The 27125-nt window shown below is 37.0% G+C and overlaps 2 protein-coding genes across 6 annotated transcripts; both read left to right on the top strand.

Annotated features, from left to right (window-relative positions):
• Positions 1–150: 150 nt before the first annotated feature.
• Positions 151–3186, top strand: LOC128867565 (probable ATP-dependent RNA helicase DDX27). Its single transcript, XM_054108926.1, has 6 exons — positions 151–360; positions 428–652; positions 716–1324; positions 1550–2282; positions 2349–2895; positions 2968–3186. The coding sequence occupies exons 1-6, from the start codon at positions 268–270 to the stop codon at positions 3110–3112; spliced, it is 2352 nt and encodes a 783-aa protein (XP_053964901.1). The 5' UTR covers positions 151–267; the 3' UTR covers positions 3113–3186.
• A 349-nt stretch (positions 3187–3535) lies between these two features.
• Positions 3536–12635, top strand: LOC128865728 (hormone-sensitive lipase). Of its 5 annotated transcripts, XM_054106026.1 has the most exons (7): positions 3536–3885; positions 7986–8194; positions 8423–9604; positions 9662–10496; positions 10556–11230; positions 11303–11428; positions 11490–12635. In XM_054106026.1, exons 3-7 carry the CDS (start codon positions 8475–8477, stop codon positions 11598–11600), a joined length of 2877 nt encoding a protein of 958 aa, XP_053962001.1. In that variant the 5' UTR covers positions 3536–3885; positions 7986–8194; positions 8423–8474; the 3' UTR covers positions 11601–12635. The 5 variants fall into 5 exon arrangements, with proteins under 5 accessions (XP_053962001.1, XP_053962000.1, XP_053961999.1 ...); XM_054106025.1 differs by lacking the exon at positions 7986–8194 and having other exon boundaries at positions 3536–3727; XM_054106024.1 differs by lacking the exon at positions 7986–8194 and having other exon boundaries at positions 3536–3763.
• The last annotated feature ends 14490 nt before the right edge of the window (positions 12636–27125 follow it).

Here is a 27125-nt window from a genome sequence, read left to right as displayed (position 1 = left end):
GAATTTTTACAAACATGTTTGTTTTGTTCGTTTGCTTTGTATTGGTAAGGGAACTGATGTCAGAATTGTCGAAATTGCGAAAAATAATGTACCTATTTTGGGAAGACGCCATCTTCTGTATTCTAATCTCCTTGCCCTGTATGAACACAGCCTTAAGAACAAACAGCTGTTCCACACGTGCGTGTTGTTGAGCGCAGAAGTTTGTTGAAAATTTCCAAAAGTTAGAAGAATTATATTTCAATCGCTAATTTGGTTTAATTGGCAGAAATGGGTGCCACGAAGAATATTGACTTAATTACAACTATCGAAGATGATGCGGAGGTTGAAAACTTTTCTGAAGACTCCGATGCAGAAGTGGAGGTAAGCATTTGATATCGTATACAAATAGAAACCCAGTCAAAAGTTAAAACCCATTGTATGTTTTTAGTATCAACCCACGAAAATTCGTCACAAAAAAGAAGCCGAGTTTGAAAAAGGGTTTAAATTTGTATCATCGGTAAAGGAGTACAACCAAGATACCTGGGATGACTTAATGAAATATGTGAAGCGCAAGGCACGTACCAAGACTGATGACAAAATTGCAGCGCGTTTAAAAAAACGTGAAGCTGAAGGGAAACCAACAGAAGGCTCCGATATTGAAAATGAAGATGAGGTACGTTACTTTCGTATTATGGCATTAAAATGTAGTTGCAATCCTTAATTCTATACCATTTAGATCCCTCTATCTGACGACGAGATGAAGCACGATAATTTGCGTCTTCGAGAGAAAAAATTAATCAAAAAGAAGAAAAATAAATCAGGAGATAATTCGGATGAAGAAGAAGAGGGCGAAAAAATGCAATTCGACGAAGCAGTTGAGAGTAACGAATCAATTACATCTTTTTATCAGATGAATTTATCACGTCCGCTGATGCGAGCTATCGGTGTACTGGGGTACATCTATCCAACGCCAATACAGTCGTCTACAATACCGATCGCTTTGCTAGGTCGCGATATCTGTGGTTGTGCAGCCACTGGTACCGGTAAAACAGCGGCCTATATGTTGCCAACTTTGGAGCGTCTTTTATATAGACCAATGAATAGCAAAACTATTACTCGTGTACTTGTACTGGTACCAACACGTGAGTTGGGCGCACAGGTTTATCAGGTCACAAAGCAGTTGTGCCAATTTACCACAATTGATGTGGGACTAGCAATTGGTGGTTTGGATGTAAAAGCGCAAGAATTGGTGTTGCGGCAGAATCCAGACATAGTCATAGCAACGCCAGGTCGTCTCATCGATCATATTAAGAACACTCCTAGTTTCAGCTTGGATTCCATTGAGGTGAGTGACAACAGAAAGTAAATATTTGTGTTTAAATAGCGGAAAATAAGCAGTTGAATTATTATTATGATGAATCCTATCCTTGCGCTCTGAATTGCCTTGTAGGCTATCGTTGTGGAGCTTTTTAGTTATGCTTCGTAGGAAGCCTAACCTGAAGTTTTCAGAAAACATTCGTTTACAGCTTTGCAATACATTTGTGTATCGTGGCTTTTTACTTTATCGTAGGTGCTCATTCTGGACGAAGCTGACCGGATGTTGGATGAATATTTTGCTGAACAAATGAAAGAAATTATCAATTCCTGCGCAAAGACACGACAGACCATGTTGTTCTCGGCCACAATGAGTGAACAAGTGAAAGATTTGGCTGCTGTTTCCCTCAACAAGCCAGTTAAAGTATTCGTCAACAATAACCAACAAGTGGCATTCAATCTGCGTCAGGAATTTATACGCATACGTGAAGATAAAGAGGGTGACCGCGAGCCCATATTAGCCAGTTTGATTTGTCGCACATTCCACGATCATTGCATGGTTTTTGTACAAACAAAGAAGCAAGCACATCGTCTACACATCCTGCTTGGCTTACTAGGCATACGCGCTGGCGAATTGCATGGCAATCTCACTCAACAACAACGTTTGGAGTCATTGAAGAAATTCAAGGAAGAACAAATAGATGTTCTTATAGCGACTGATGTGGCGGCGCGTGGTTTAGATATTGTAGGCGTGAAGACTGTCATCAACTTCGTTATGCCTATCACAACGGAGCACTACATTCATCGAGTCGGCCGTACTGCACGTGCGGGACGCGCAGGTATATCCGTGTCACTGGCTGGCGAAAAAGAACGCAAAATCGTTAAAGATATTATCAAGAATGCAGAAAACTCTGTGAAGAATCGTATTATACCTCCGGAAATAATCGAGAAGTATCGAAGGAAGTTGAACGCACTAGAGCCGGAAATACGTAAATACCCAATGTTATTTATATTAGTAAGTTTACTAAATTATGTTGATTGTCAAATACTTTTAGAGAACATCTTGGACGAAGAGCAAGCGGAACGCCAACTGGCTAAAATGGAGCAGCAGCTTTCAAAAACGGAACGTAAATTACAAGGCACCCAGGTAGAACATCGTGAGTGGTTCCAAACGCGTAAGCAACGTGAAGATGAAAAGGAGCGCCTAGCCATTACACCTTCTGAGGAGAATAAAAAATCTGCTGGCACTTCAAATAACAAAGGTGGTAAACGCAAACGTGTCGAATATGGTGGGGAGGGTGAAGATGGACCGCCAGTGAAAGAGCTCGCTGCCAAGAAAAAGAAAAAGGAAGAACCGAAGAAAAAATCTCCAGAACAGTTGGCAAAGGAACGTGTTATTAAAGAGATTGAAAAGGCGTCTTTGGTGCGTGCCAAAATGTCAAAGCTGAAGAAACGGCCGGGTAAGCTAAACTCCGTGGCTGACGAGCAAACCAAGAAACATGTCTCTGACTATGGTAAGCTGAAGCCGAAGAGGCGTCACGGTCAATCAGCGTTTACGAACGATTTAACAGATGTTAGTCGTAGCGGAGCATTGCGTTTAAGGTGAATATTAAAAATTGAATTAATATTTTTAGATATGCTTATTTTTTTAAATCTTTTAATTATTATATTCAGATCTGAGGCGAATCGTCATAAGAAGTTGTCGCAAATTGCGAAAAAGAAGAAAATTAGCAGCGTGAAGATAGCCAATAAATCTGGCAAAAATAAATTTAACAAAGGGAAGAATTTTGGTGGTCCACGTTTTACAAAGAAGAAATAAAAAATAATTTAGTCTTGCGTTGTATTTTCCTGTCTTGTCCTTGTAAATATAGAAATGATTTATTCACACTTAAGAGAAAAGGATTTTAAGAAAATTTAGGAGGAACCATAAAGGTTGGTATTAATTATATATATTTATATTTACTTCTTGGGTGTTTGGCCGAGCTTCTCCTATTTGTGGCGTGCGTGTTGATGTTGTTCGACAAATGGAGGCATCTACAGTTTTAAGTTGACTTTTTATGAGGAGTTTTTTAATTACATATATAAAATTAATAGGATTGGAATTAAATTGATGGAACCGCTTTAAAAGCCAATCGTAAAATTTCGATAGATCTGATTTTCTGGCCAACCGATTCTCCTATGTCTGGCAGCACCGTGTATCTGCTAAATTTCCCGAACAGCTGTCAGCAAAACTTTGTTGTCGTTTTGTGTGATTAGCTCATTCTACTAATTTTCGAACTGCATGAGAAAACACAATTTAAAGAGTTTCGTTAATCAATTGGTTTGCGAGGCAGTTAAATAACCAGGCGGAACGAAAAACTTCACCGCAGTGGCTTTATTTAGTTGCATTAAATCGTTTATAATCCAAATTTTAAGTGAAGAAAATTTATACAAGGTATACTTGGCAGTTGTATAGAAAACGAAAAAAAACGTAAGAAATTGCGTCGGGCCGAGGGCCATTGTTTGAGTGTACTTTGGCCAAACGAGGCATTGTGACGTGAACATAAACTATGTATAGCCCAGTGTTAAAGTGTGTGAAGGAAAGTCATTAACGTAGGTATAGAAATAAGTAAACATCGGCTTTCAATTCAAAAACAAAAAGAAAAGTTACTATTTCATAGCAATGCAGTTATGCGGCTTGTATGGCTTCATTAGAAATTTCGTTTTAAACAAAAAGTGAAAGTTTAATGTGCTGGTTGCGTGTTGAATTTTGTGAAAAATTTCCTTTGTGCACTTGTTATTGTATTGCATTTTTTATGCTATTTTGCTTGTGTTTTATTTTCGATGTCGTCAGTGACGGTCCACTGTACACCCATGTGAGAACAGGCATTAATGCAAAAAAACTGGGTGTGAGAGAAAGAAAAGTGCAGCAAAAAAAAGCGTGCTGGAGTGAGTGCGAAGGCCAACGATAGGGTTATGGATGAAAAGAGAAAAGAGAGGGGGTTGGGTGCAAAATCTCACAAAGCAGGTAAAACAGGAAAAATCAGTGCTGTCGCTGAGACTCTTTCGCTCCATATTTTACGAAATCACTCCACTTTTCAAATCACTTTAGGAATCAAGAGTTTAAATTACTGGATTACTGAATTACTGAAAAGGGATGAAATGTGCAGAAAAATAGCAAATTGCAAAGAGTTCTACCTAAGTTTATGTTAATCGCATTCATTTGAAAGTTCTTGTCTAACCTTTATGCAATTTTGAAATACAGCTCCTTTAGGCTGGAAGCTTTCATTATAACAAAAAATACTACAAAATGTTTGCCATTAAACGAATCAAGTGAAGTTGCAACATCATACAGTTTTGAGAAATGCTGCTGAAATGACAGTCCTTGGTGGGGGGTTAAATGGGAAAGTGATGCGAACAACATAGCCACTCCTCTCCAAATGGCAACCTCTACGCACTGTCGAAGAGTTGATGTCCTCGATTTGGTACTCCCTGTTTTCGCTAACGAGGCTCTGCCGACCGAGACAAGACGGTGTAACCTTGTCAGCACTTGAAGCCAAGGTGTTGAGGTGCCCCTGTCGAGAGCTGCATGGCTGGAAGTGCCTAAATAACGAGTCTCTAACGGTCCCCTTCGACGCCCAGGTAAGGTCGGTTGTATTAAAAGTTTTACCACGGTATGCCAGCTCTGCCATGCCGGACCACCTCTTCCGTGCCTACTCGTGGAACCAAAAAGCGAATGGAATTTAAAATAAGGAAATTAAAACAAGGAATTTAAAACAAAGGAAGAAGAAGGAGTAAAAGAAAAAATCGAGAGTGTGCTGGACACGCTCTGAGGAGGTTCTTCTGGCCTCCAGCCAGGACGCGCTCGTCGAGTCAAGTACGACGAGGGGTGCACAACACAGCACCTCTCTTCCCTGGCCAAGCCGACTTCAGTCAGCTTCCAAAACGACCTCTGGTGCGGTAGTCACGGCGGTCACGGCCCCATGTGGGCCTCTGGTAAAGCTGCCAAGGCGACCCCTGGCAATGATGCCCCGGTGACCGAATATAAATTTGGGTCTTCGGATCAGATTATTTGATGTACCCCACCCCGGCTTTGAGAAAAAATTGCTGAAATAAGCCCACTAACCATAGTTCGTCCATAGAATTCGTGTTTATCTAACATCATAAAAATTTACTAAAAATTGTTTAAAATTATATATCTTCAATTCATTGATTATAGTGACAGAAAGTATAACTCTGGCTTCTACTAAAGATTGAAGTTAAATGAAAAGTTAATATAGTTATACGTAATACCAAATGTCTAGTTTTTGTTTACATTAGCGTAAAAAATTAGTTATCGCAAAAATACCTACTTACTCTGAATAAGAATATTTTTAGGAATGTCCCGACATCCACTACTGTATAAACATAGATTTTCCCTTCGATCTAAAAGTTTGAAACGACAACACTAAAAAAATTATTCATTTCAACTACCTCCACTTTCGTACTAATTTTGAACGTATTTAAAAAAATTTAGTTCTTTGTTTTTTTGTAAATTAACACTGGTTTTAAATCACTTACTTATTGTTACTTTGAGTTGCCGTTATCAATTTGCAGCTGTTGCACGCTTGTCAAAGTTTTTGCTTTTTATTATTTTGTTATCAGTAGACGGCTAGGACGTTGTTCCCACGATCATTTGAAATTTATCAGTAAGAATTCATTCATTGAGTACAGCTGTTTTGTAATTAACACTTATTTCCACTGAAGGTAATTATCAGTGAAGTTCGAATATATGGAAATTTCTATATTTGTTAAAAAAATAGTTGTAATAAAAAATTATTACAGATTCATTGTTTGCATGAGAGATGAAACTCTGTCTGAGAATGGCAGCTTGCTTCAGACTTAGTACCGTGATATCAAACCAGCCGGAAGTAGATTTTGACATGTAACGTAATATGTTTCACTATCTTCCTTGATCATCACGGGTCCTGAATCGTTTTGAGCAGCGTTCATAGCATAATAACTACGAGGCAAACTACAAAGCTTTCCAATTCGTTTAGATTATGATCCAGAGATGGGTATCGTGATATCCATCAGAACCTCTGCCTTTAAGAGGAAAGTGAGATAATTTTGAAGAGAAACTTCCGCATTGAGCGCCAGTTATGCTACACTTAAATCTATATCATCTTTTGAGGCTAAATCTTCAATAATTCTAGATGTTAAGAGAGACTGATCTCAATATTTATTTAAGCCTGTGAATTAGAGTCACAGTCAGAATTAGATTCACACATTCAGTTTACATTGGGAATTAAGTAGCGGATGCATTGGCTAGAGAGACTGCGGCCTCGTTACTTGTAGGACTCGAACCCTTCCATGCTATGCGACAACTCACCATCAAGGAGAAGTTAAGGAGTGAAGGGCTAAGACTAAAAGGTGTTGGCTGGCAGGCGAAGTCCTTACTGGGGGGCGTATAGTGAAAATTGGTGTAAGAAACTCGAAAACATTCCTAAGGATAAGCTCACAGGCCATTTCAGATTTCGCAGTCATCGGCACAGGAGTGAGATATGGTCTACTGACTCTTGTAGTTTCTGTGACCAATCCCTGGAGATTACAATACACCTTCTCCTTCAATGAGGGCTATAACGCGGAGACATCTCGGCTAGATGCAGCTAGAAGAAAGGCATGTACGCTTAGCCCAACTCACCTCTATTTTAAGTTTAATAAGGCATTTGGGGTTGGATGAGGTACTGTGCTAAGTGGAGGAGCATGAGGTCAAAGTGTAAATCTCATATGAGTCCCAGACCAAAGAGGCAAAGACGGAAAAGTAGTAGCTACAGATTATCTACAGAGGCTGTGGCTTCTACGAACTGAGTTTTCCTGGCTATGGAATAATACGCCATCAAAGAAGAGCTTAGAAAACTCGGAATATAGTCTAACGACTGCGGTTATTTCTGCGACTTGTGCTCAGAGACATCGTCACAAGCATATCGGCCCGGTACAGTCGGAAGTGAGGCGCATACGTTCAGACCAGTCCGTTACCATCTTAGGATGTTTAAAAGTTATGGACCTCGGATGAGAGGTGTGCAGAGTAGAGGGCACAATTAACCTTAAAGTTGACTTATATAAACATATATCTCGGATGCTCTAACTCCTAGTTGGAGCATAGTACGTCGACAACTCCTTTTCGCCATCGAACACAGTTTTGCGCTAGGGCTCTAAATTCATCCCAAGTCTTATTCAAAGACCTCATTTCAGCTTCCGTTGAACGGCGCGAGGTGGTCGTGTTCTGCCTACATTTCGGAAAGTGTGTCTACATCTATCAGCGTCGGCCGACGGCGAGTGCTTTGTGCGTGACTACCAGTCAAGAGGTCTAGGGTCCGAAATTCACTGTGGACAGGAAACACCAGATGATAGAAAAAAGTTGTTTATAATAGTAGGGGTATGGTTTGCGTCTTGATGTTGTTCTACAAATGGAGGGACCTACAATTTTATGTCACTGCCGATCGATGGTTGTTTTTGACTGACTTTTTGACTAGAAATCTTGTAGAAGAACTGTCTACCCTTTAGAGTTTAATTTTTAGTTCGCTTAAGTTTGAAATGAAATAAAAATTGCAATAAGAAACAGGGTTACCATGTAATTTTGATTACTAAAGCATAGATTTATCAATTCAAAATTTTGTTTCGGGTAATTTTCGCACATAAAAAATCATATACAATTTTCTATTCGAACACAGAAAAATATTTCACTTGCATCCAAAGAAATGCGCATATGTAAAAATATAGTCATAATTAGCAACTAGGCAAGAGTGTTTTTACCCATTAAAGTTAAATGCAATTTAAGCCTCAGTGAAACGCTCCTGCTAATGGAAAATTAGTCACTGCGCATTGTCGTATGTCTGTTCAATGTGTAATATACAACGACTTTTTAGTTATAGTGTAAAAGGTAATTATTTTCAATTGAATTTTGTACCCATGCAAATTGTTCATAAACAACTTCAGGCGTTCTTACACTAATGCGCTTATTTTAAAGTAAATAAAACAAAACAATTTCAGTAATATTTGCTTCAAAGGCAGCTACACTTGCAGTTGCTGGAAAATTAGAATAAAAATATGTGAACTAATTATAGTATTCCATATCGACTATATTTGAATTTGCAAATTTTTGTTCTAGTTCAACTCACGCGTCAAAACCACTCAGCCGTGCCAACGAAACGGCGATCAATATGGAGCGCAATGAGCCAACAGCTGTGATCTCAGCAGGTATTAAAACGCTGGATAGCATGAACGCGTGCGGCAGTGAAAAATTACCACTCATCACATCGAAATCAAAAGAAACCCACCAATTACCTAACGGCACTGATGCACAATCTTTTGCGGCACCACCCTCACCACCACCTACTCCCAGTTCACTGCCGTCTTCAACGGCCGCATCCTCAGTCTCATCTGCTGAATTTGCCACATCTCAGCGCGAGCAACTGATGATGGATGACTCGACTACTGATGCGCCTGAGGAGGATGCTCCAGCACTACAGCCATTATACGAGGAACTGCTTCAACAGTGCGTTGAGCAGGCTGACTACTTTAAAAACGATAATTCAGAGAAGGGACAGCGCTTATGTGCCGCATTTGTCGCTTGGCAGGATTTCATACGATTGGCAAATACGCTGGTACACCGTGTGGATGCCTTCGCTTACAAGTATGACTTCGATGAGCATACACCAGGCAATGGCTACCGCAGTTTTATATCTGTCACGAATTCGTGCATTACGTACGGTCAAAGCATTTGCAGGAATCTCCAAGCGACACGCGCCACTATGTTCTTTCGCAAGAAATACTACATGAAAGAGGTAGAGTCCTGCTCGCAGCTGCTTTCGTCGCTCTGCACTTGCCTGCAATATTTGCTCATCATGCACGATTGGTCAAGTGATTCAGGCGATCTGTTTGCCAATGGGCAACATACAGCGGAGGAGCTCTTCGAACTGGGCGACACTATCAATCAGTATGCTTTCTATGGCCGGTGCCTTGGATTTCAGTACGACAATACAATACGTGGTGTGTTGCGTTTTATCGCGATCGGCATGGCTAGTTTTTCGGAGGTCTTCTATGCACAGGTGGAAGGAAAAATCTCAAAGACTACACGCGGCCTATGGACGGGCAGCAAATACTTTTTGAATCCAGAACAATGTGCGCGTCGCATTGTAAATATTTCGCAGAATGCGAAAGTCGATTTTTGTAAAGCATTTTGGTTTCTTGCCGAGTCGGAGATGATGAACACCATACCAACGATTGTCGGTAGCTCGGTGAAAGTAAATCGCGTGATTGAGATACCACCGGAGCTTTTGCAGTTGCCGCGGTAAGAAAGTTACTTGTAAATACCAAATATTTGTAAAAATTATTTTTGTCCTTGCAGCGTTAATAAGACACAAAAGCTGCGTGCTGCCACCGATTTAAATCAAAACGACAATGTCGAACTGATCGATATACCAATACCATCTGCCCACATTGGGCCTGGCAACTCAGTGAATGTACGGCTGCTCAGCTATACGCGGCGCGAGGGCATGATCGGTGAGGGTATGTTCTCGCGGAGCTGGCGCCGCTTACCAGCGCGTAGTCGTAGTGTACTATTCCACTGTCATGGCGGTGGATTTGTTGCACAGTCATCAAAATCGCATGAGCTCTATCTGCGCGACTGGGCCACTGCGCTCGATGTGCCTATTATTTCGGTGGACTACAGTCTCGCACCTGAGGCGCCTTATCCTCGCGCTCTTGAGGAAGTTTTTTATGCCTACTGTTGGATGTTACGCAATGCTGAGCATTTAGGCACCACTGCTGAGCGTATTGTGCTGGCCGGTGATTCGGCTGGTGCCAATCTGTGTATTGGTGTGGCATTAAAAAGCATCGAGCTGGGCATACGTGTGCCGGACGGCTTGTTCCTTGCATATTGTCCAACACTGATCAGCTTCGTGCCAAGCCCGGCGCGTCTATTGTGCCTCATGGATCCGTTGTTGCCTTTCGGTTTTATGATGCGTTGCTTGCGCGCATACGCCTCACCAGAACCCAAGCAGATGCAGGAGAATGCGAAGCGTGTGGCTGAAATGTCCGACATACGAGATGCAACACCAACGCAAGACCTGCACTTAACACTGCAGCTGGAAAGGGAGTACAGTGGGGCATCCAGTAGGTGCACATCGACAGCAAAGAGTCCGCTGTCGTCAGTGGCGGAGAATTCCAAATGGGATCAAATGGTGCAGAAATTATATTTATATTTTATATGTAAATTAAAAATCAAACGCATTATTTTTAGTTGAAAGACGGCACAGCTTTGGATATGAATGCCATGGAAGCAGATGCTCAGACGGAGGAGAGCAGCGATACCTTTGCCAGCGCCTCGTATCATAGTCAAACCGTTGAACGCACCGATTTACCCTCCGCCGAAGAAGACAACAGCCTTTGCGTCTCCTTTGAAGATGACTCCCAACCAATTGTGCACTATCCCATACAACTTTCCGCGGAAATACAAAAGGATTCCGATTCAGAGCAATATATCGATCGTTTTCTCGATAAATATCTCATTGACACCAATACGCAAGAGGTCAAGGAGCAACAGGCAAATGGTAATGGAGCGCTGAATGGTGCGAGATATATCAATGGTCTCACGCCAACAATAGCGCAAACAGCGTCTGAAGAGAACATCATCATGGATACGGGCAAAGAAGTGATTGCCTTTGAGGCGCTGCATTGCCGCTTCAACAATGCCTTCAATGCGCTCACAACTACGTTCGATCGATACACCAAATCGAGTGAAATACGCAGCGAAGCGCAGAATGGCGAACGCATACAGGATTTACGCAATATGGATGCTTTGATAGCGCGCAGCCCTAGCGTAGAGTTTGCCTTTCAAGTGCCAAAAGATCCATTCCTATCGCCCTATTATGCTAGTGATGAGTGGCTTTCGCAGCTGCCAGCTACGAAAATTCTGGTAAGTGGGGAGAGAGCAGTGTGCCTAATAACGAGGGAAATTGTATTACTTTTGCAAATGTTTTTACTACAGACGCTCGATATGGACCCCTGTCTCGATGATTGTGTGATGTTTGCGCGCAAGCTAAAGAACTTGGGCCGACCAGTAACGCTGGAGATATTGAAGGGGCTACCCCACGGTTTCCTTAATTTTACAATGGTGAGCTTATGAAAATATACTAAAATTCCTTGCGAAAACTAACCTAGCATTTTCTACGCAGTACTCAAGTGAGGCACGTGACGGTTCTAAACGTTGCGTAGAAAACCTTAAACAACTGCTATTTACTCCGGCGGATATCCAATTAAATGGCGTTGCTACAGGAAGCAAATGAAGCGGAATAACGGAACATTTACGTAAAATTTTACTATATACGTATATACATAATGGAATACTTTATAAATTAACAAGACAGTATAAAGAAGCATTAAAGGCAATGCCCTTTAACAAGAATATTAACATTTGAAACAGGGTATATTAAATAATAGAGTGAGTATTGAGTATGAGTATTCATAAATGCATTTGTATGTGCGGTTATGCATTATAAAAAGGTTAGTCATATGAAATAAGCCCACAATTATTTACGGCGCTATTCAGTTTTAACACAAACGCATTGCTTAATAACAAAATATAATATAATGGAACGAAGAAAAGGAAATCTATATGTATATGCAAAAATAAACATTGTTTATGGCAGGAAATGCAAATTGTGATAGGTTAAGCGTATAATTAATGAATTAACTTATTTTTTATTACTTTATTGCGCCGCTTTTTATGGGTTTTATTTGTACCATTGGAGTAGAGCATTTTTGCAATTAATGCTATCGAATGCGGTTGAATTGTGTGAATTTGTTAATCTCCAATTGCTTAGTGCTGAATTTTTAGCTTAAACATTCTTAAAACTGCTTTGGTTTTTATATTTATTATTTGCGTTTTGTATTAACTGATTTTTTTCTCTCTTCTACTTTTATATTTTATGATTAGTTAAACCCTTATGTATAATACCGCATAACTACAGATCGCTTTTTTTAAGTTTTAAGAACAACTTAAAGCTTAAAGGCTCCAAAATCAATTTATGTAAACCTCAGCGCACTGAAATATTTTAATGCTTTTTATTAGTACTTTTTATTTAATTATTATTTTAATAATATTTACTTATACGTATTTTTACGTGTATTTGATGTTCAGCTTTTCCTTAAAGTTTTTCCAGCCAGTGCTTCTCAGTGAATACTTTAGGTATTTTTCGCACCGCTTGATTTTTCCTTAATGTATTTTATCACTCTGCTCTAGTTAAATCTTATAAAATAAACGCTTTTTGCGTTCAAAAAAAAAAAAATACACAAAAAGTATATTATATGGCAAACAAACAGTATTTATTGCAGCTCAAAAACAAAGGAGAAGCGTCGCGAATGAAGAAGAAGAAAAGTAAAGAAAATTTAAATTTTTTAAGAATATAAAATTATATTTACCTTAAAAAAGTAATACAAGAAAATGCATAGAAGTCGAAAAAAATTATGAATATTTGTAAATTTTTTTTATATTGAATGATTTTTATTAATAATAATAATTAATAATAATAAACATATAACATTTTTTAAAGTTCCAGTGCACAAATTGTAACTCTTTGAGATTATATGGAGTTGAATTCTGGCATTAAAGGGTAGTTTTTTGATTGAATTTGCGGTTTTGACACATTTTTGTGCTAGCAATGTTATGTGTTTGAACTTAAAAAAATATGTTTTTTTCTTTACTTTTTGTGAGTAACTTGAAATTTATTTGTAATGTTAGTTTATATTTTAGTGAAATTTTGTTTTCGAATTGTTGAATGCTCATTTTATTCCTTATTTTCAATTAGTCAATTAATTATTTTTATTTTACCCAAAATGGATATTGGTTATCTAATTTTTATTATGATTAAGCTCTTTAATTTATTTATGTAATATTTTTTTTTCAAGTTTAACTAACAAAATAATAATTATAATAATTTTATTTTTATTTCTTAGTTACAACGATTACATAATAACTTTAATTAGAAACGTGTGAACGATTTGTTTAGCAGCACAAGAGTTTATCCATGTAGACTTCTGCTAGAAGTAAAAAATTCTACTGGGTTTTATGTTAGAAGGCTCCGTTGGACATAGTCCTTTAGCACCGTTCATAGAGAGTCAACTAACACCACAATTGGCCTCATTATACCTATGCGGATACTGGCAAAATTGTGGTCTGCATAATATAGCAAATTAAATTTCTAGCTATCGAGAATAAACCCGGTTTTTCTATACGCAAAAAAGTTCTCATGACACAAAACACTTTTTAACGCTAAACCAACTTATTTGAATCTCCTCTCCTGTTTTGAACCTTACACACTTAGTATTTGAAAAAAGTAAATTAGATATTTGTACATTTCATGAAGATTTTAATAATTTTTGAGAAAGTTAATTGAAATAACAGTTCAATGAATTTGTGTAGCTAGAAGTTGTTGCAGTTATTAAAAATTTCTAATTTTTCAGTAAGTGTAAACATTTTCTTCTAATTTACTAGTTGTTTTTATTAATTTTTGTTGTTGTCGAAACATTTACTTTTATTCTAACACATATTTTTTTCTACTTGGGTAACTAGATGTTGTTGTAATAGCGTAAGGCAGTGCTTAACAAATTTTTTGGTCGTATATAACATTTACATTGATATTTATTTTTTACTTTAAAACTTATGTGTTATTTCTAAATTTATTTTTGAAAAATGTCTAACCCTTAGATGCATAAATAAACTTTTATAAATTGTGTCAAAAGTAAATAAAAAAATTCATTTTTTTTAAACGCTTAACTCTTAGATGCAGGCTTTTTTCCTCCCATTGAGAAAATTATTAAAAAAAAATGAATTTCAAATTAGGAAAAATTTATATTTATTTATTATTTATTTTAAAACCTATTTTTTCATGAATTTTTCCTCTCAAGGAAAAAAAAAAATTCCTCTTACGGAGAAAAAATTAGTTTTTGCAAAATGTGCTAAAAGTAAATTTAAAAAAACCATTATTTTCAATATTTATATTTATATATTTTTTATTTTAAAACTTATTTGTGAAAAACGTTTGGCCCCTAGAATCTTAGCCCCGAAATTTTCTAAGAAATTAATTTTTTTTAACGTTGGACCCTTAGATGCATGCATTTTTCCTATCACGGAGAAATAATAATTTTTTACAAATTGTGTCAAAAGTAAATAAAAAATAATGAATTAAAAATTAGGAAATTTTTTTTTTATATATTTTTCTTTATTTTTTAGGAAGGCTTAACCCATTGATGCACGAATTTTTCCTTCCACAGAGAAAACATAAATTTTTTAAATTGTGTCAAAAGTAAATAAAAAATATGAATTTGAAATTAGGAAAATTATCTTTTTTTTTTTTCTAACTTATTTTTTAGGCACGGTTAACCCATTGATGCATGCATTTTTCTATCACGGAGAAAACATAATTTTTTATATATTATATCAAATGCATATAAAAGAATAATGATTTTTTTTATTTTCAACCTGTTTTGAAAAACTTTTAACCCATAGATGCATGCATTTTTCCTCTCACGGAAAATGATAAATTTTTATGGATTATATCAGATAAAAAATTATGAATTTTAAATTATAAAAATTATATTTATATCTTTTTCATTCTCAAACTTATTTTTTATCAACGTTTAACCCTTAGATACACGAATTCCTCTTGCGGAAAAAAATTAATTTTTATGCTTATAAATTATGTCAAAAGTAAATAAAAAGTAAGGAATTTTTTAATTTCCAACATTTTTTGTATAATGTTTAATCCTTAGATGCATGTATTTTTGTTTCCTAAAAAGTAAATTTTTATAAATTACGTAAAAAGTAAAATAATTTGAAAAAAACATATTTTCGAAAAATCAAAATTTACTTGCAAATATGATTAAAAAAAATATTTATGAAGTGGGTTGAGGCAAATATACATATTTATTATTTATTTACTTGCATGAAATTAATGAATAAATATATTTAAACAATTTTATTACACACTTTTTTATTTTTTGTTATTGTTTTTTTATTATTTTTTTATTTATTTTTTTTTTACACATTTAAAGTAACTAGCAACTAGTTTATACAAATATAAGACAGTGCTTCTAAGGGTTAATGGTAATTTTTTAATGTTTTGAAAGGCTCAGTGGAGACAATGGCTACATTTATTTTCTAATATTATATTTCCAAATATTTTTATGTTTAGTCAAGGCACATTGAACAGCTAGTATCAGTAGGGCAGCTGATTTGTTTTTTTCTATTTATTTGGTCTGTAAACTATCAAAACTTTATTTGAATTACTCTAAACTGGTAACATTTGTTTATAGATCTGAACATTATAGGCGCCAAAAGCGAAAACAAAATACATAGCTCTTGTTGTTTTTGTTCTACAGCTACTACCTGGTCAATGTGCCTTGATTTATTTTAATTTGTATTTTTTGCCTTTCTAATTCATTTACGTTGAATCTCGAATTTTCCTAATTCTACGAATAAATGCGAATGTGATTGAATTTCCAACTTCTTTATTAGAAACTACAAAATTATTTCTATGAACTTTTTTTATATTGCAAACAATGCCTGCATTTTGCCAATTTTAATTGTATGTCACAGTTTAATGCTTAATGCTTTTTAAAGTCTTTTATTTAAACGATACACTACTATGCCCACTAATACTTGTGTAACAGCTTCCTTAGCCGTGGCTGAAACTCAACCAATTATTTACCACTTTAAGTGAAACTATTTGCGTCTAACTGGAAATATATTCTAAGCGCTTAGAACAAAACGTATACAAAAACTAAATGATTTCTGCCTATACTAAAAGTGAATGCTATGAAATATTTATTTACTTTACCTATAAGGAAGAACTAAATGCATATATTTTTTACAAATAAGTGAATTGCTTCAAAATAATTACAACTTTTTATATACAAAATAAATAATACATACAATTATTATATAAATCATACGAGTATATACATATGTGCAGGTTACTAATACACAAGCATACATTACTTATAGTATCAGAATACAAAACGTCTATTCTATACAACTTACTCACATACATAGATATGCATGTAGGTGTATGTATTTTCATACACAGACGCGTATATACCGAATATACAAACGCGAAGGGCACTCCGAAGCGTGCATTGTGCGCTATGACGTCGCCTAAATTCATGCTATAAAATATAATATTTAAGTGATTATACAAAAGATAACAATTGTGAACTCGAACGAACCCACACACAAGCAAGCAAAGTATTTTCATGTATTACGAGTAATTTGTCGAAGATCAACTAAACTATTGTCAGTTTAATAAATGCCTCACTTGATATACGAGTATACGAGTGACAACGAGCTGAACAAATTGTGTTATTATTTTAATTCTATTTGATTATTATCATTGCTGTTGTTGTCGCTGTTAGTTGTTTGCTGTCATTGCAATTTTATCGGTCATTTTTAAATTCGTTGTCACTAACAATTGGCACAGGCGGCCATCAACTTGCTCTACGAGCGTTAACGGCGCCAAAATTCGCATTGTTCCACTTTCACTGGCCACACATGCGTGTGTGTGTGTGTGTGCATGCGTGCATGCATGTATGGCATATTTAATTGCACTCGCCAGACACAGTAGTTGTTTGCTACCAGCTGTTATTGCTGTTCTACTATTTTACGAGTTGCTGCTCCAACCCGGACCTCGCTGCCGCACTCCCCAGTTGCTGTTTGCTGCTCAATTTCGATTTTAATTAGTTTTGCAGAGTTTGATACACAACTATGTTTGTGCATTTGTGTGTGCATGTGTTAGGGTACGCGCGCCACTGGAAGCCGCCGTGGCATGCAGCTTCCATACAAGCAGTTTCGCGTAACTGAATGGCTGTATGTACTTGCAAATGTGTATGAATGCTTGAATAGTTGAATAACTGTATGGGCTGGTTGGCGGTGCAGCTGTTGCAACACACTCAATTAAATTGCAGCTCATATGTCCACAAATGTATACTATATATGCACACACATGTATTCTAGATGTGCAAGTATGCGTGTTGGCACATACATACTTGGGCGATGTGTGGCATTCGCGTGGGTTTTGAACGATTGGGTTGTTTAAACAAAGCCATTTTGTATTTGGCCATTTGATATGTGCCAATTTGGTAGTAGTCGAATGTACGCCTGCTAGTTTGTTTTTGTTTTTGTTGCTGACAGTTGCTGTTGTTATGGAGCCCACTTGTTTGTTTTTTGTGCGATTGCTTGACAATTGCGGATGACAATAAAGTACAAGTGAAATTGGTAATTTCTGCAATGCCAACTGGCGGTGGCGTGTCGGTGTGCGTGTATGTGTGCGCTACAGTGTAGGCATGAAAAAGCATGTTAACATTTCACTTTCGAAATATTTTTACTTAAATATCATGCAATAAAAATAACAAAAAACAAGAAAACAAACAAAAAATTAAGTGAAAATGTCACAACATTTTTTGATGGGCGACTTAAAAAAAAAGTAACGCATATACTTGTAGAAATCACGCCGTTTCTGGGAAATTGGTTCGTTAAAAACTAGAATGGCATAGCTGAGGGAATTTTAATTGGGTGTACTCAGTTAGGATAAAAAAAATGTTTTATTTAACTTCATTTCTTACATTCATATCGATTTAAAAATTATATCCCTAGTAGCCAGTGTGCTAGGGGTCATATTGTAGCCATCGCTAGCGACACATTTTTCTCATCTCTCAGGCAATTTGTGGATGCCGCGACAAAAAATTGGCCGTCTTTGCCCGCAAAAAAATCATCGAGCCATTTTTTGGTTTCTTCGTGAGAATTGAAGCGCTGCTCGGAAAGTGCGGGGCCCATCGATGCAAACAAATGATAATCGGAAGGCGCCAAGTCTGGTGAGTAAGCCGCATGTACCAGCGGTACCCAATCGTACGTCTCCACCAATTCCCGGGTCGCTCTTGTTCGATGTGGCGGTGCATTGTCATCAAGAAAAATTTTGGCTTTGAGACGCCGACCGGCATATTCTGGGCGTTTTCGGTGTATAGCGGTGTTCAAATCGGCCAATTGTTGTTGGTAGCGAGCACCGTCAACTGCTTCACCTGGTTTTAATAGCTCGTACCAAATCATACCACGCTGATCCCAGAAAACACACAGCATTGCCTTGCGGCCGAAGCGATTTGGTTTGGCCGTTGTTTTTGGCTTGTGGCCGGGCGGATAATACGATCGTTTACGCTTGGGATTGGAGAAATACACCCATTTTTCATCACCCGTAACGATTCGATGCAAAAAAGACTTCCTTTTGAACCGGGAGAGCAGCATTTCACAAGTGGTTTTTCGGTTATCTTGCTGCCTTTCAGTCAGTTCATGCGGCACCCATCTTCCGACCTTTAAAATCATGCCCATGTCTTTCAAACGTTTGGAAGTGGTTTTTTGGGTCACTCCCAACTGCTCTGCCATCAATTCTTGCGTTTGACCATCATCTTCATCCAACAATGCTTGCAATTCGGCGTCCTCAAACTTTTTCGTTGGCCTGCCACGGTCCTCGTTCTCCACGCTAAAATCACCACTTCGGAATTTTTCAAACCACCGTGCACTGTGCTCTACTTAGAGCATGTCCACCATAAGCTTCTATAAGCATTTGATGAGCTTGAGAAGCGTTTTTTTTTTCAATTGATAACAGAAATTCAACGATGTGCGCAAATCGTAGTTTGAAGGCATGAAATTCGACATTTTTAAGAGCGACAAAAATGCATTGTTGTATGAAACGTAACAAACAATGAACTGAATATTGTTGACAGATGACAGACGAAAAAACAAGCCATTTGGGAAGGTTTAAAAATACTCCTAGCGACGTCTATGGACTAATAGCTGAAAGTCTCATTTCATAGGTATCTACCTGGTATGCCCTATAAAATAATAATAATAATAATCAAATTTGCCTTTCTTTTGCCCTTTAAAATCGTTTGAAACGAATTTCCAAAAAAAATTATTCAAATCACAATGACGATTCACAATAATTCCTAGTAAATGCATACCAAGTAAATTTTTTGGAATCGAAATAGCGAACATATCGACAAATCCAACAATATTCTTAATGCCTTTTAAGAGCTTTAAATATATTAATTTTCCTCAAAACGGTTTTTTTACTTCTGAGAGCAAGATTTTCGGAAAGGGCTAAGCCACCACAACCAAGAGAATTGGTGTGTGACTATAGCAGCCTCACTTTGGATGCTGAAAATCGAGTGATAAACACATTTTTTTAATGACTAATTTTATTCAACATCACTAACAACAACAGCACAAACCTAAAAAAGGTTCGAAAATTTCTTAGCGTTTTTTAAAGCTACTTTCGGCTTTGCAAACTTCTGCTTCGCTATCTCAGTTATTCCCGTGAAACAAATTTTGAAGCACCAGCAGCTCCAAGAAGAACTTTATTCAAAACGCCGCAATTTCTTTAATCTGAATTTGAAAAGGATAGTATAATATCAACTGATGAATGGGCGAAGGCTGAAAGAAGTACTATGTTTCGCCGGAGTATTCTACTGGCGTCAGCTCGCCCAAGAAAAAATATAATACCTGACGTTCACTGTTGTGCTCGAAGGAAATGGCATCATCGGTTATAAATCGGAATATTCTAATAATTTCGAAAAAAACATTTAAACTAAAGCACAGTTTATGCGCGTAATATAGGGAGGCACCACATGGCGTATACGCAACATTCAAGTGTTTATTTTTTTAGATAAAAAATTATATGTAAGTATTTGTATGATACATGAAAAAGTAGATTCAAAGCAATGCAGTAATTGTTAAATGTTCAACTAGATGAGATAAGTTAGTGCATGAAGCTTGGGAATATCAAGGGTGGGTCTTTTTGAAGATAAAACACTTTTCAATATTTCTGAATGCTTTCTGCATTTAACTCTGGAACATAACTTCGTTTAAATGGCTGCATCATCTGAGCTTACAGTAGCCTACACATTCAACCAGAGTTTAAGGTACATTCCCGAAGTGGATTGTTTAAGTGCCTGAATCGTTTTTGGGTTATCGGCATCCATCTTTAACAGAGTCACTAAAATGAAGTGTCACTATGTCCGAACGCATCTTCATGGAGTCTGGAGGTCAATTGTCATCACCCAGGCGGGTGTCCATACCATCTAATTGACTAGGATGCATAATCTTCCCAGTACACAAAACAGGTGATAAGAGAGTATGCGATAATTATCGTGGTATCTCACTGCTTAACACGGCCTACAAGCTCTTTACAAATGTTCTCTATGAACGAATCAACGAATATGCTGAAAGAATATTTGAAGACTACCAATGCGGATTTCGTAGAGGCAACTCTACAATCGACCAATGCTTTGTTCTTAGCCAAATGTTTGAAAAACACTATGAATACAGGCTAGATGTTCACTCCTTCGACAGTGTTAAAAGAGATAGGATCCAGCCCATATTGCTTATTCTTGGAATACCTGCCAAACTAATAAGGCTCAAGCAAAAGTGTTAATTCAAGGGAAGCTCACAGAGTCGTTCCCTATTGAAACAGGTGTAAAACAAGGTGATGCCTTATCAACAGTCATATTCAATTTGATGCTGAACTTTGTCGTAAGGGAAGTCAACAAAGGTGGTACCTTGATAACTAAAACAACCCAAATATGTGCTTATGCAGATGACATCGCTATTCTCTCAAGAAATGGGAATGACTTAAAAGAAATTTTCTTAAAAATTAACAAAATTGCGAACGATATTGGCCTTTTTGTAAACGAGGGCAAAACCAAATATCTGTTGAAATCGAGGCGGCCTGCACAGATGCCAAATTTCCATGTGGGAGCCTATACTTTTGAAGCAGTGCAGCATTTTAAGTACCTAGGAGTTATGTTCGCATGTAGCGGTGATTCAACTTCCGCCGTCAGGGATCGCATCAACCCCGCCAACAAAGCGTATTACGCCCACCTTAACTTGTTTAAGTCCCGACTTTTGTCTAAAGCTACAAAGTTCACTATTTACAAGACTCTTATTCGACCAATCCTAACATATGGTTGTGAGGTATGGACTCTTAAGGTTGATGAATGTGCTCAGATTGGTCGCATGGAAAGAAAAACTTTAAGAAAGATCTTTGGCCCAATAAGAATGGATGATGGTATCTATAGAATCCGATTGAACTCTGAACTGAACGATCTAACTCAGAACGAGACAGCTGTGCGTTTTGTTAAAGCGCAGGGCATAAGATGGCAAGGTCATGTGATCAGTATGCCTGTTGACTGTACCGTGAAGAAAGCCTTGACAGGAAAGCTAATGGGCGTGAAGGCCAAAGGCAGACCGAGGAACCGTTGGATAGACGCAGTGGAATACGATCTTAAGAAGCTGGGAATACGTAACTACGAAGCAACAGCTCAAGATAGACCGCTTTGGAGGAGCATTTTGAAGGAAACTTTGACGCACCCGCGTTGTAACGCTATGAAAGAAGAATAATAATAATAATAATAATAATGCATAATAATGTCGCTACTTCAGAAACCTACAACAAATAGTCAAGTTTAGAAAAGTCAAATACCGGAATTTTTGCTTGTTAACGAAGTCGGCGATTTAAGCACGTCCTAAAATATGATTTATAAGTAAAATTGTCGTTATCTTTCAGCTGCTTCAAGCCATTCTCAGAGTAGCGATAATGGCCACAGAGAGCGGATGGCCAGTTGCTCTCGATTTCTGTGCTAATTGAATCTTATATTCACATAAGTCTAGGTCTTTATATGGAGTTGGGGAGTACCATAAGTTTTATTTTGTTTTATTTATTTAAAAGAGTAACAATTATTAATAACTATTACGCTTACGAAATAAGCACTGGCTGAGAGGATTACTAGCAGCGGGGCTTGCGTTGTCACGGCAGCCGGTTCTGCGATATTGGAACGACCCGGATTTATAACCGGCCAAGGCCTGTCACTCCCCATAGGTGTATGGAGATAATTTATACTGAAACAACAGCAACAACAACCAATAAAACTTTTATTGTAAGTAAATAAGGCAATCTGTCGAATACTCTGCAAAAATTATTTCGACCGAAATTTTTTTAACCCTCTGTTAGGCACTCGGAGCTGGTCAGACTGGCTTTTTAGACTTTGAACGTGAATTTAACATATTTCTATTATAGCTATCAATGGGCTTCCAGGTAGTTACCTCAAATTGAATTTTCTATCGATTTATGGAAATAACCTTTTAAAAAGGATCAGCGAATAGGACGAAAAAGGGCCAGACTCCCGTGCCCAACCGAAGGTTTTAAAAAAGCTGTCCAACGAAGGGTTAAATTACATTATTTTGGCATCATACAACAACTTTGAATGTGGGCTATGAATGCTTGGAAACGTTGTTTAAGCGCATACTGCCTTTTTTTTAAGTAGAAGTAACTGCCAGTGTCAAAATCGCACGTGCCTCAAAAAAGGAAACAAGCTGATGACGCACCCTTTACGTGCGCGCTGGGGAACTGTGCATCTACCATTCGTAGATGGGAATCGATGAGCCTTCGATCGCTGATTGAGCAACGCGACGTATGCAACAAAACGTACCACAATGCGATAGAACGAAATTCTGCATCTGAGTAGGTATGTACACACCCTGTTATGAAATGTTTTAAACTTTTCATTTACGACATTGTCGTCTGCAAAGTGTTTGTGTGTGAATGACTTAAATATTAAACCTTATGCATTTTACTATGGTGTATAAAATATGACAGCTTTTGATTGTTATTGTCATAATGCAATTGCACAATTCCGTTGCATATGCCACATTGAGTGGCACAATAAATGTGTCATGCATTTTTCATGAAATTAATTTGACACAGTAAATAAAAATGCAAAAATATGAGTGCACACAAATACGTGTACAAACTTTCCCATACACACACACACACACACACAAAAACTCATACATATGTGTGTTGCAACCAATACGACATGCGTCTGAACGTCTGTGTGATATGCGACTAACAAAATGTCACAAATGTTGCATGCAGCTACCGTAGGCAAATACTTTTACTACTGTCAACTTCATTTGGCAAACATACATTCACACACACGCGTATAAACGCAAGTAGCAAATGTATGTATGTACATACATATATGTAATATATTCTTGCATGTGTGGGTGGGTGGTTGCGCTTGCTTGTGCACTCCAAAATATTCAATTATGCTTTAATTAAATAAAAACGTTTGCTTTCTGTTATTAAAACACAATTTTGAGCACAAACAAGTGAGCGGCAACGTGTGCCCATATGCATCTGCATATTTATATATATACATACATATGTACATACATCTGTAATTGTATGGTAAGGTGCATGCCACTTGCTTTATTTGCTTCGCTTCATATATGTATATGCACGCATGGACATACATACCTACTAGGTATGCACATTTTTCCGGCTTTTACGATCCCGACATTTTCGGGATCCCGTTTTTGCATCTCGCATGCATAGATTTTTGTATAAAAATTCATACAAAAACGCTCAAACATATTCATAAAAATTAAAAAAAATTGAAGTCATTGTTGTTTTTGCCACAAAAATGGATTTGTCTGCCTCCATTTATTTGATTTGTAAGTGATCGGGACTTGTAAAATACCAAAATCCCGGTATATGCACGCATAGACATACATAAGTACTAGGCATGGTACATTTTTTTGACTTTTACGATCACGAAATTTTCGGGATCCCGTTTTTGCAATCCCGAATGCATAGCTTCTTGTATACAAATTCATAAAAAACGCTCGAATATATCCATATTTGCAAAAAAGTTGAAGTCATAGTTGCTTTTGCTACGAAAATGGATTTGTCTGCCTCCAAATACCGAAAACCCCGCATTTGATTGTTTGCTATCACACATTTTTCTCATTTTTCAAACAAATTTTCGGTACTTAAAAAATACCGAAATCCCGGATTTCCGGTATTGACATCGCTAATACCGACATAAACATACATGTATACCTATACATATATTTGAATTTTTCTCTATTTGAGTGCGTACCGGAAGCGCAGCAGCACTATATTTCTGATGGCATTGGGAAATTAAATACATACATATATACAATACATACATATGTATTTCCTCATTGGCATACATGGCTGATCCTACCTACCTACACATATGCACATATATACATACATAAATATAGAGCAAAAAAAAAATTAAACGTCAACGAAAATGTGAGTTTAACCCAAAAACCTCAATTTGTGGCATGTCTCACACAAAATGCTCGTACATACATACGCGCTGCTGACTGAGATTGGCAGCTGCCCACAGCACCCCCGAGGCGTGCATATTTGGTTATGTACTACAGTTGTATGACAAACATTTTAACACACTTTCAAAGCACGCATATTAACTTGCCGTATATCCCTTAATGGCATCCATCTACAAACGACATTTGATTACTCCAAAAACCGTACGACTACGAGCACAAGTTGCGCATATTTACAAAGTTGTAAACTTACCATGGGCACACAGAGTCTTTCGTTTATGAACTCTTTTAGTTAATCCTTTCATACATATCTATCCATCTCTAGTGTGCCTAATGGATATGTATGCTTGTATGCATGCATGTGTAGCTGCATTGCATGCGCTGCGGCTGTGCTCGTCTGCTTTGGCAGTGTCGTTGCTCGGGGATTTTCATTAGAGTGCATTTGCGTGTCGTAATCAAATCAAGGCAGAAGCACCCACAAAAGTGACTCAGGTGACTAACTGTGGCGGCTGAATGACTGACTGATTCACTAGCTGGCGCAGTTCTTGCAAGTGCCAATGTAGGAAATCAAGAAATCAACAAACTAATCTAACTTCATTGCGGCGTTGGTAAAAAATGTCATTTCCAGTGTTGAAATGTGGAATTAAATTTTGGTCGTATGGAAATTGCGATATTTCATCTTATTACCTGGAAAATGTTGGCAAAAGATTTTGGGATGACTCATAAATTGAAAATCAACTAATTTTTTAAGTGAAGGGGGCAAAAATATATACATTAAACTTTTAATTTTTAATGGCAGGGTAGATTTATTTTTGGGATAATTGAATTATTTAAAAATTTTTGTTGAATGTTTTTTTCGTGAAGCATATATGTATGTAGATTCAAGAGTGAAGGGTTGGGAATTGATTATTGGGATAATTTCTCACCGAGATACATTAAACTTTTCAACTTTAATGGCAGGTTATACTTTTGTTGCGTTAATTGGCATTTTTAAATTTGTGTTAAATATTTTGTTCGACAGCCTTGTATGTATGTAGGTCCAAGAGTGAGGTGCTGGGGGTGATTATCGAAAGCACTTTTTACAGAGGCTAGGGGTGCGCAAACGGCCGCTGAGAGTAATTTCCAAAAATTAAAAAAAAAATATTGTTGTAATTCTATAAGGACAAACAATGCAACAAAATTGATCGTATTTTAGTATTTTCTACGAGGTGTCTTAAAAAAAGTGGCCTTGGAAATTTCGTGTGTTAGCTACATTCCATTTCTAGTATTCAAAATTTTTATTTTAGTTCAGTCTACGATAAAAAATTACACAAATTATAATAAATAATTACTGGATACTTAGCCTAAGATCTGCGTATCAGTCAATGAAAATTTATCAGGACCTGTTATAACAAAAGACGAAATAAAAAATGCCATAAAAAGTTCCTAGGATAATAAGGCAACAGGTCCAGATGGGCTTCCTTCTGAAATCCTGAAATTAATAAGCGACGAAGATATAGAAATCCTCGAAATAATTTTCAACTGTATTTACGACATGGGAAAATACCCACAAGACTTAGATCTACTTTTATTGCGCTACCAAAGAAGAAATGTGCAAAGAAATGTTGCGATCACAGACTTATAAGCTTAATGAGTCATTCATCAAAGTTTTTTTCAAAATTATTTATAAAAGAATTTACAAGAAGCGCCAATCAGCAATGGTAGAAACACAATTCGGATTTAAAGAAGGCATGGGCACACGTGAAGCGCTATTTTGTATTCAAGTATTAGTTGAAAATTGCAGAGACGTCCAAAAAGATGTGTTTATGTGTTTCATAGATTATGAAAAAGCGATTGACACTGTGCAGCACGATAAGCTCATTGAGATTCTACAAAAATTGGATATCGATACAAAACAAATTCAATGTATACGCAATCTTTATTGGCAGCAAATTGCAGAAGTTAACATAAACAACGAAACTACAGACGCTATACCTATATCAAAAGGGGTTAGACAAGGATGTATTCTCTCACCACTACTATTTAACATCTATTCCGAAAGAATCTTTCAAGAAGCACTCAGCACTCAAAGGATTAGAAACTGGCATTAAAGTAAATGGGGAAAACATTAACAACATCAGATACGCTGACGACACAACTCTCTAATCAGACAGTCTAAGTGGACTACAGGAGCTAGCCAATGTTGTTACGCGTTGCAGTAAAAACTTCGGTTTAAAAATCAATATTAATAAAACTAAATATATGATTGTCAGCAGAAAAAACACCTATGTTGACATAAGCTTAACAATTAATGACATGCTCATAGAAAGAGTAAAAAATTTCAAATACTTAGGTTGCTGGATTAAGAAAATTGGAATTCTTCAAAATAAATAAAAGCTCGAATTGAAATGTCTAGGGCTGTATTCCATAAGTACAAAAAGGCTCTTAATAATCATGACTTCAATATTAAATTAAAAAGTCGATTCGTTAAATGTTACGTGCTATCTGTACTTCTGTATGCTATGGAGATATGGACCATTAAAACCACTGAAATGAATAAAATAGAAGCATTTGAAATGTGGATATATAGAATAATTCTAAGAATACCCTGGACAGATAGAGTAACAAATGC

This window comes from Anastrepha ludens, chromosome 6 (assembly GCF_028408465.1).
Source record: "Anastrepha ludens isolate Willacy chromosome 6, idAnaLude1.1, whole genome shotgun sequence".
Taxonomy (NCBI): domain Eukaryota; kingdom Metazoa; phylum Arthropoda; class Insecta; order Diptera; family Tephritidae; genus Anastrepha; species Anastrepha ludens.
The sequence above is the reverse complement of the archived record's forward strand: the minus strand, read 5'-3'. Positions and strand labels throughout refer to the sequence as shown.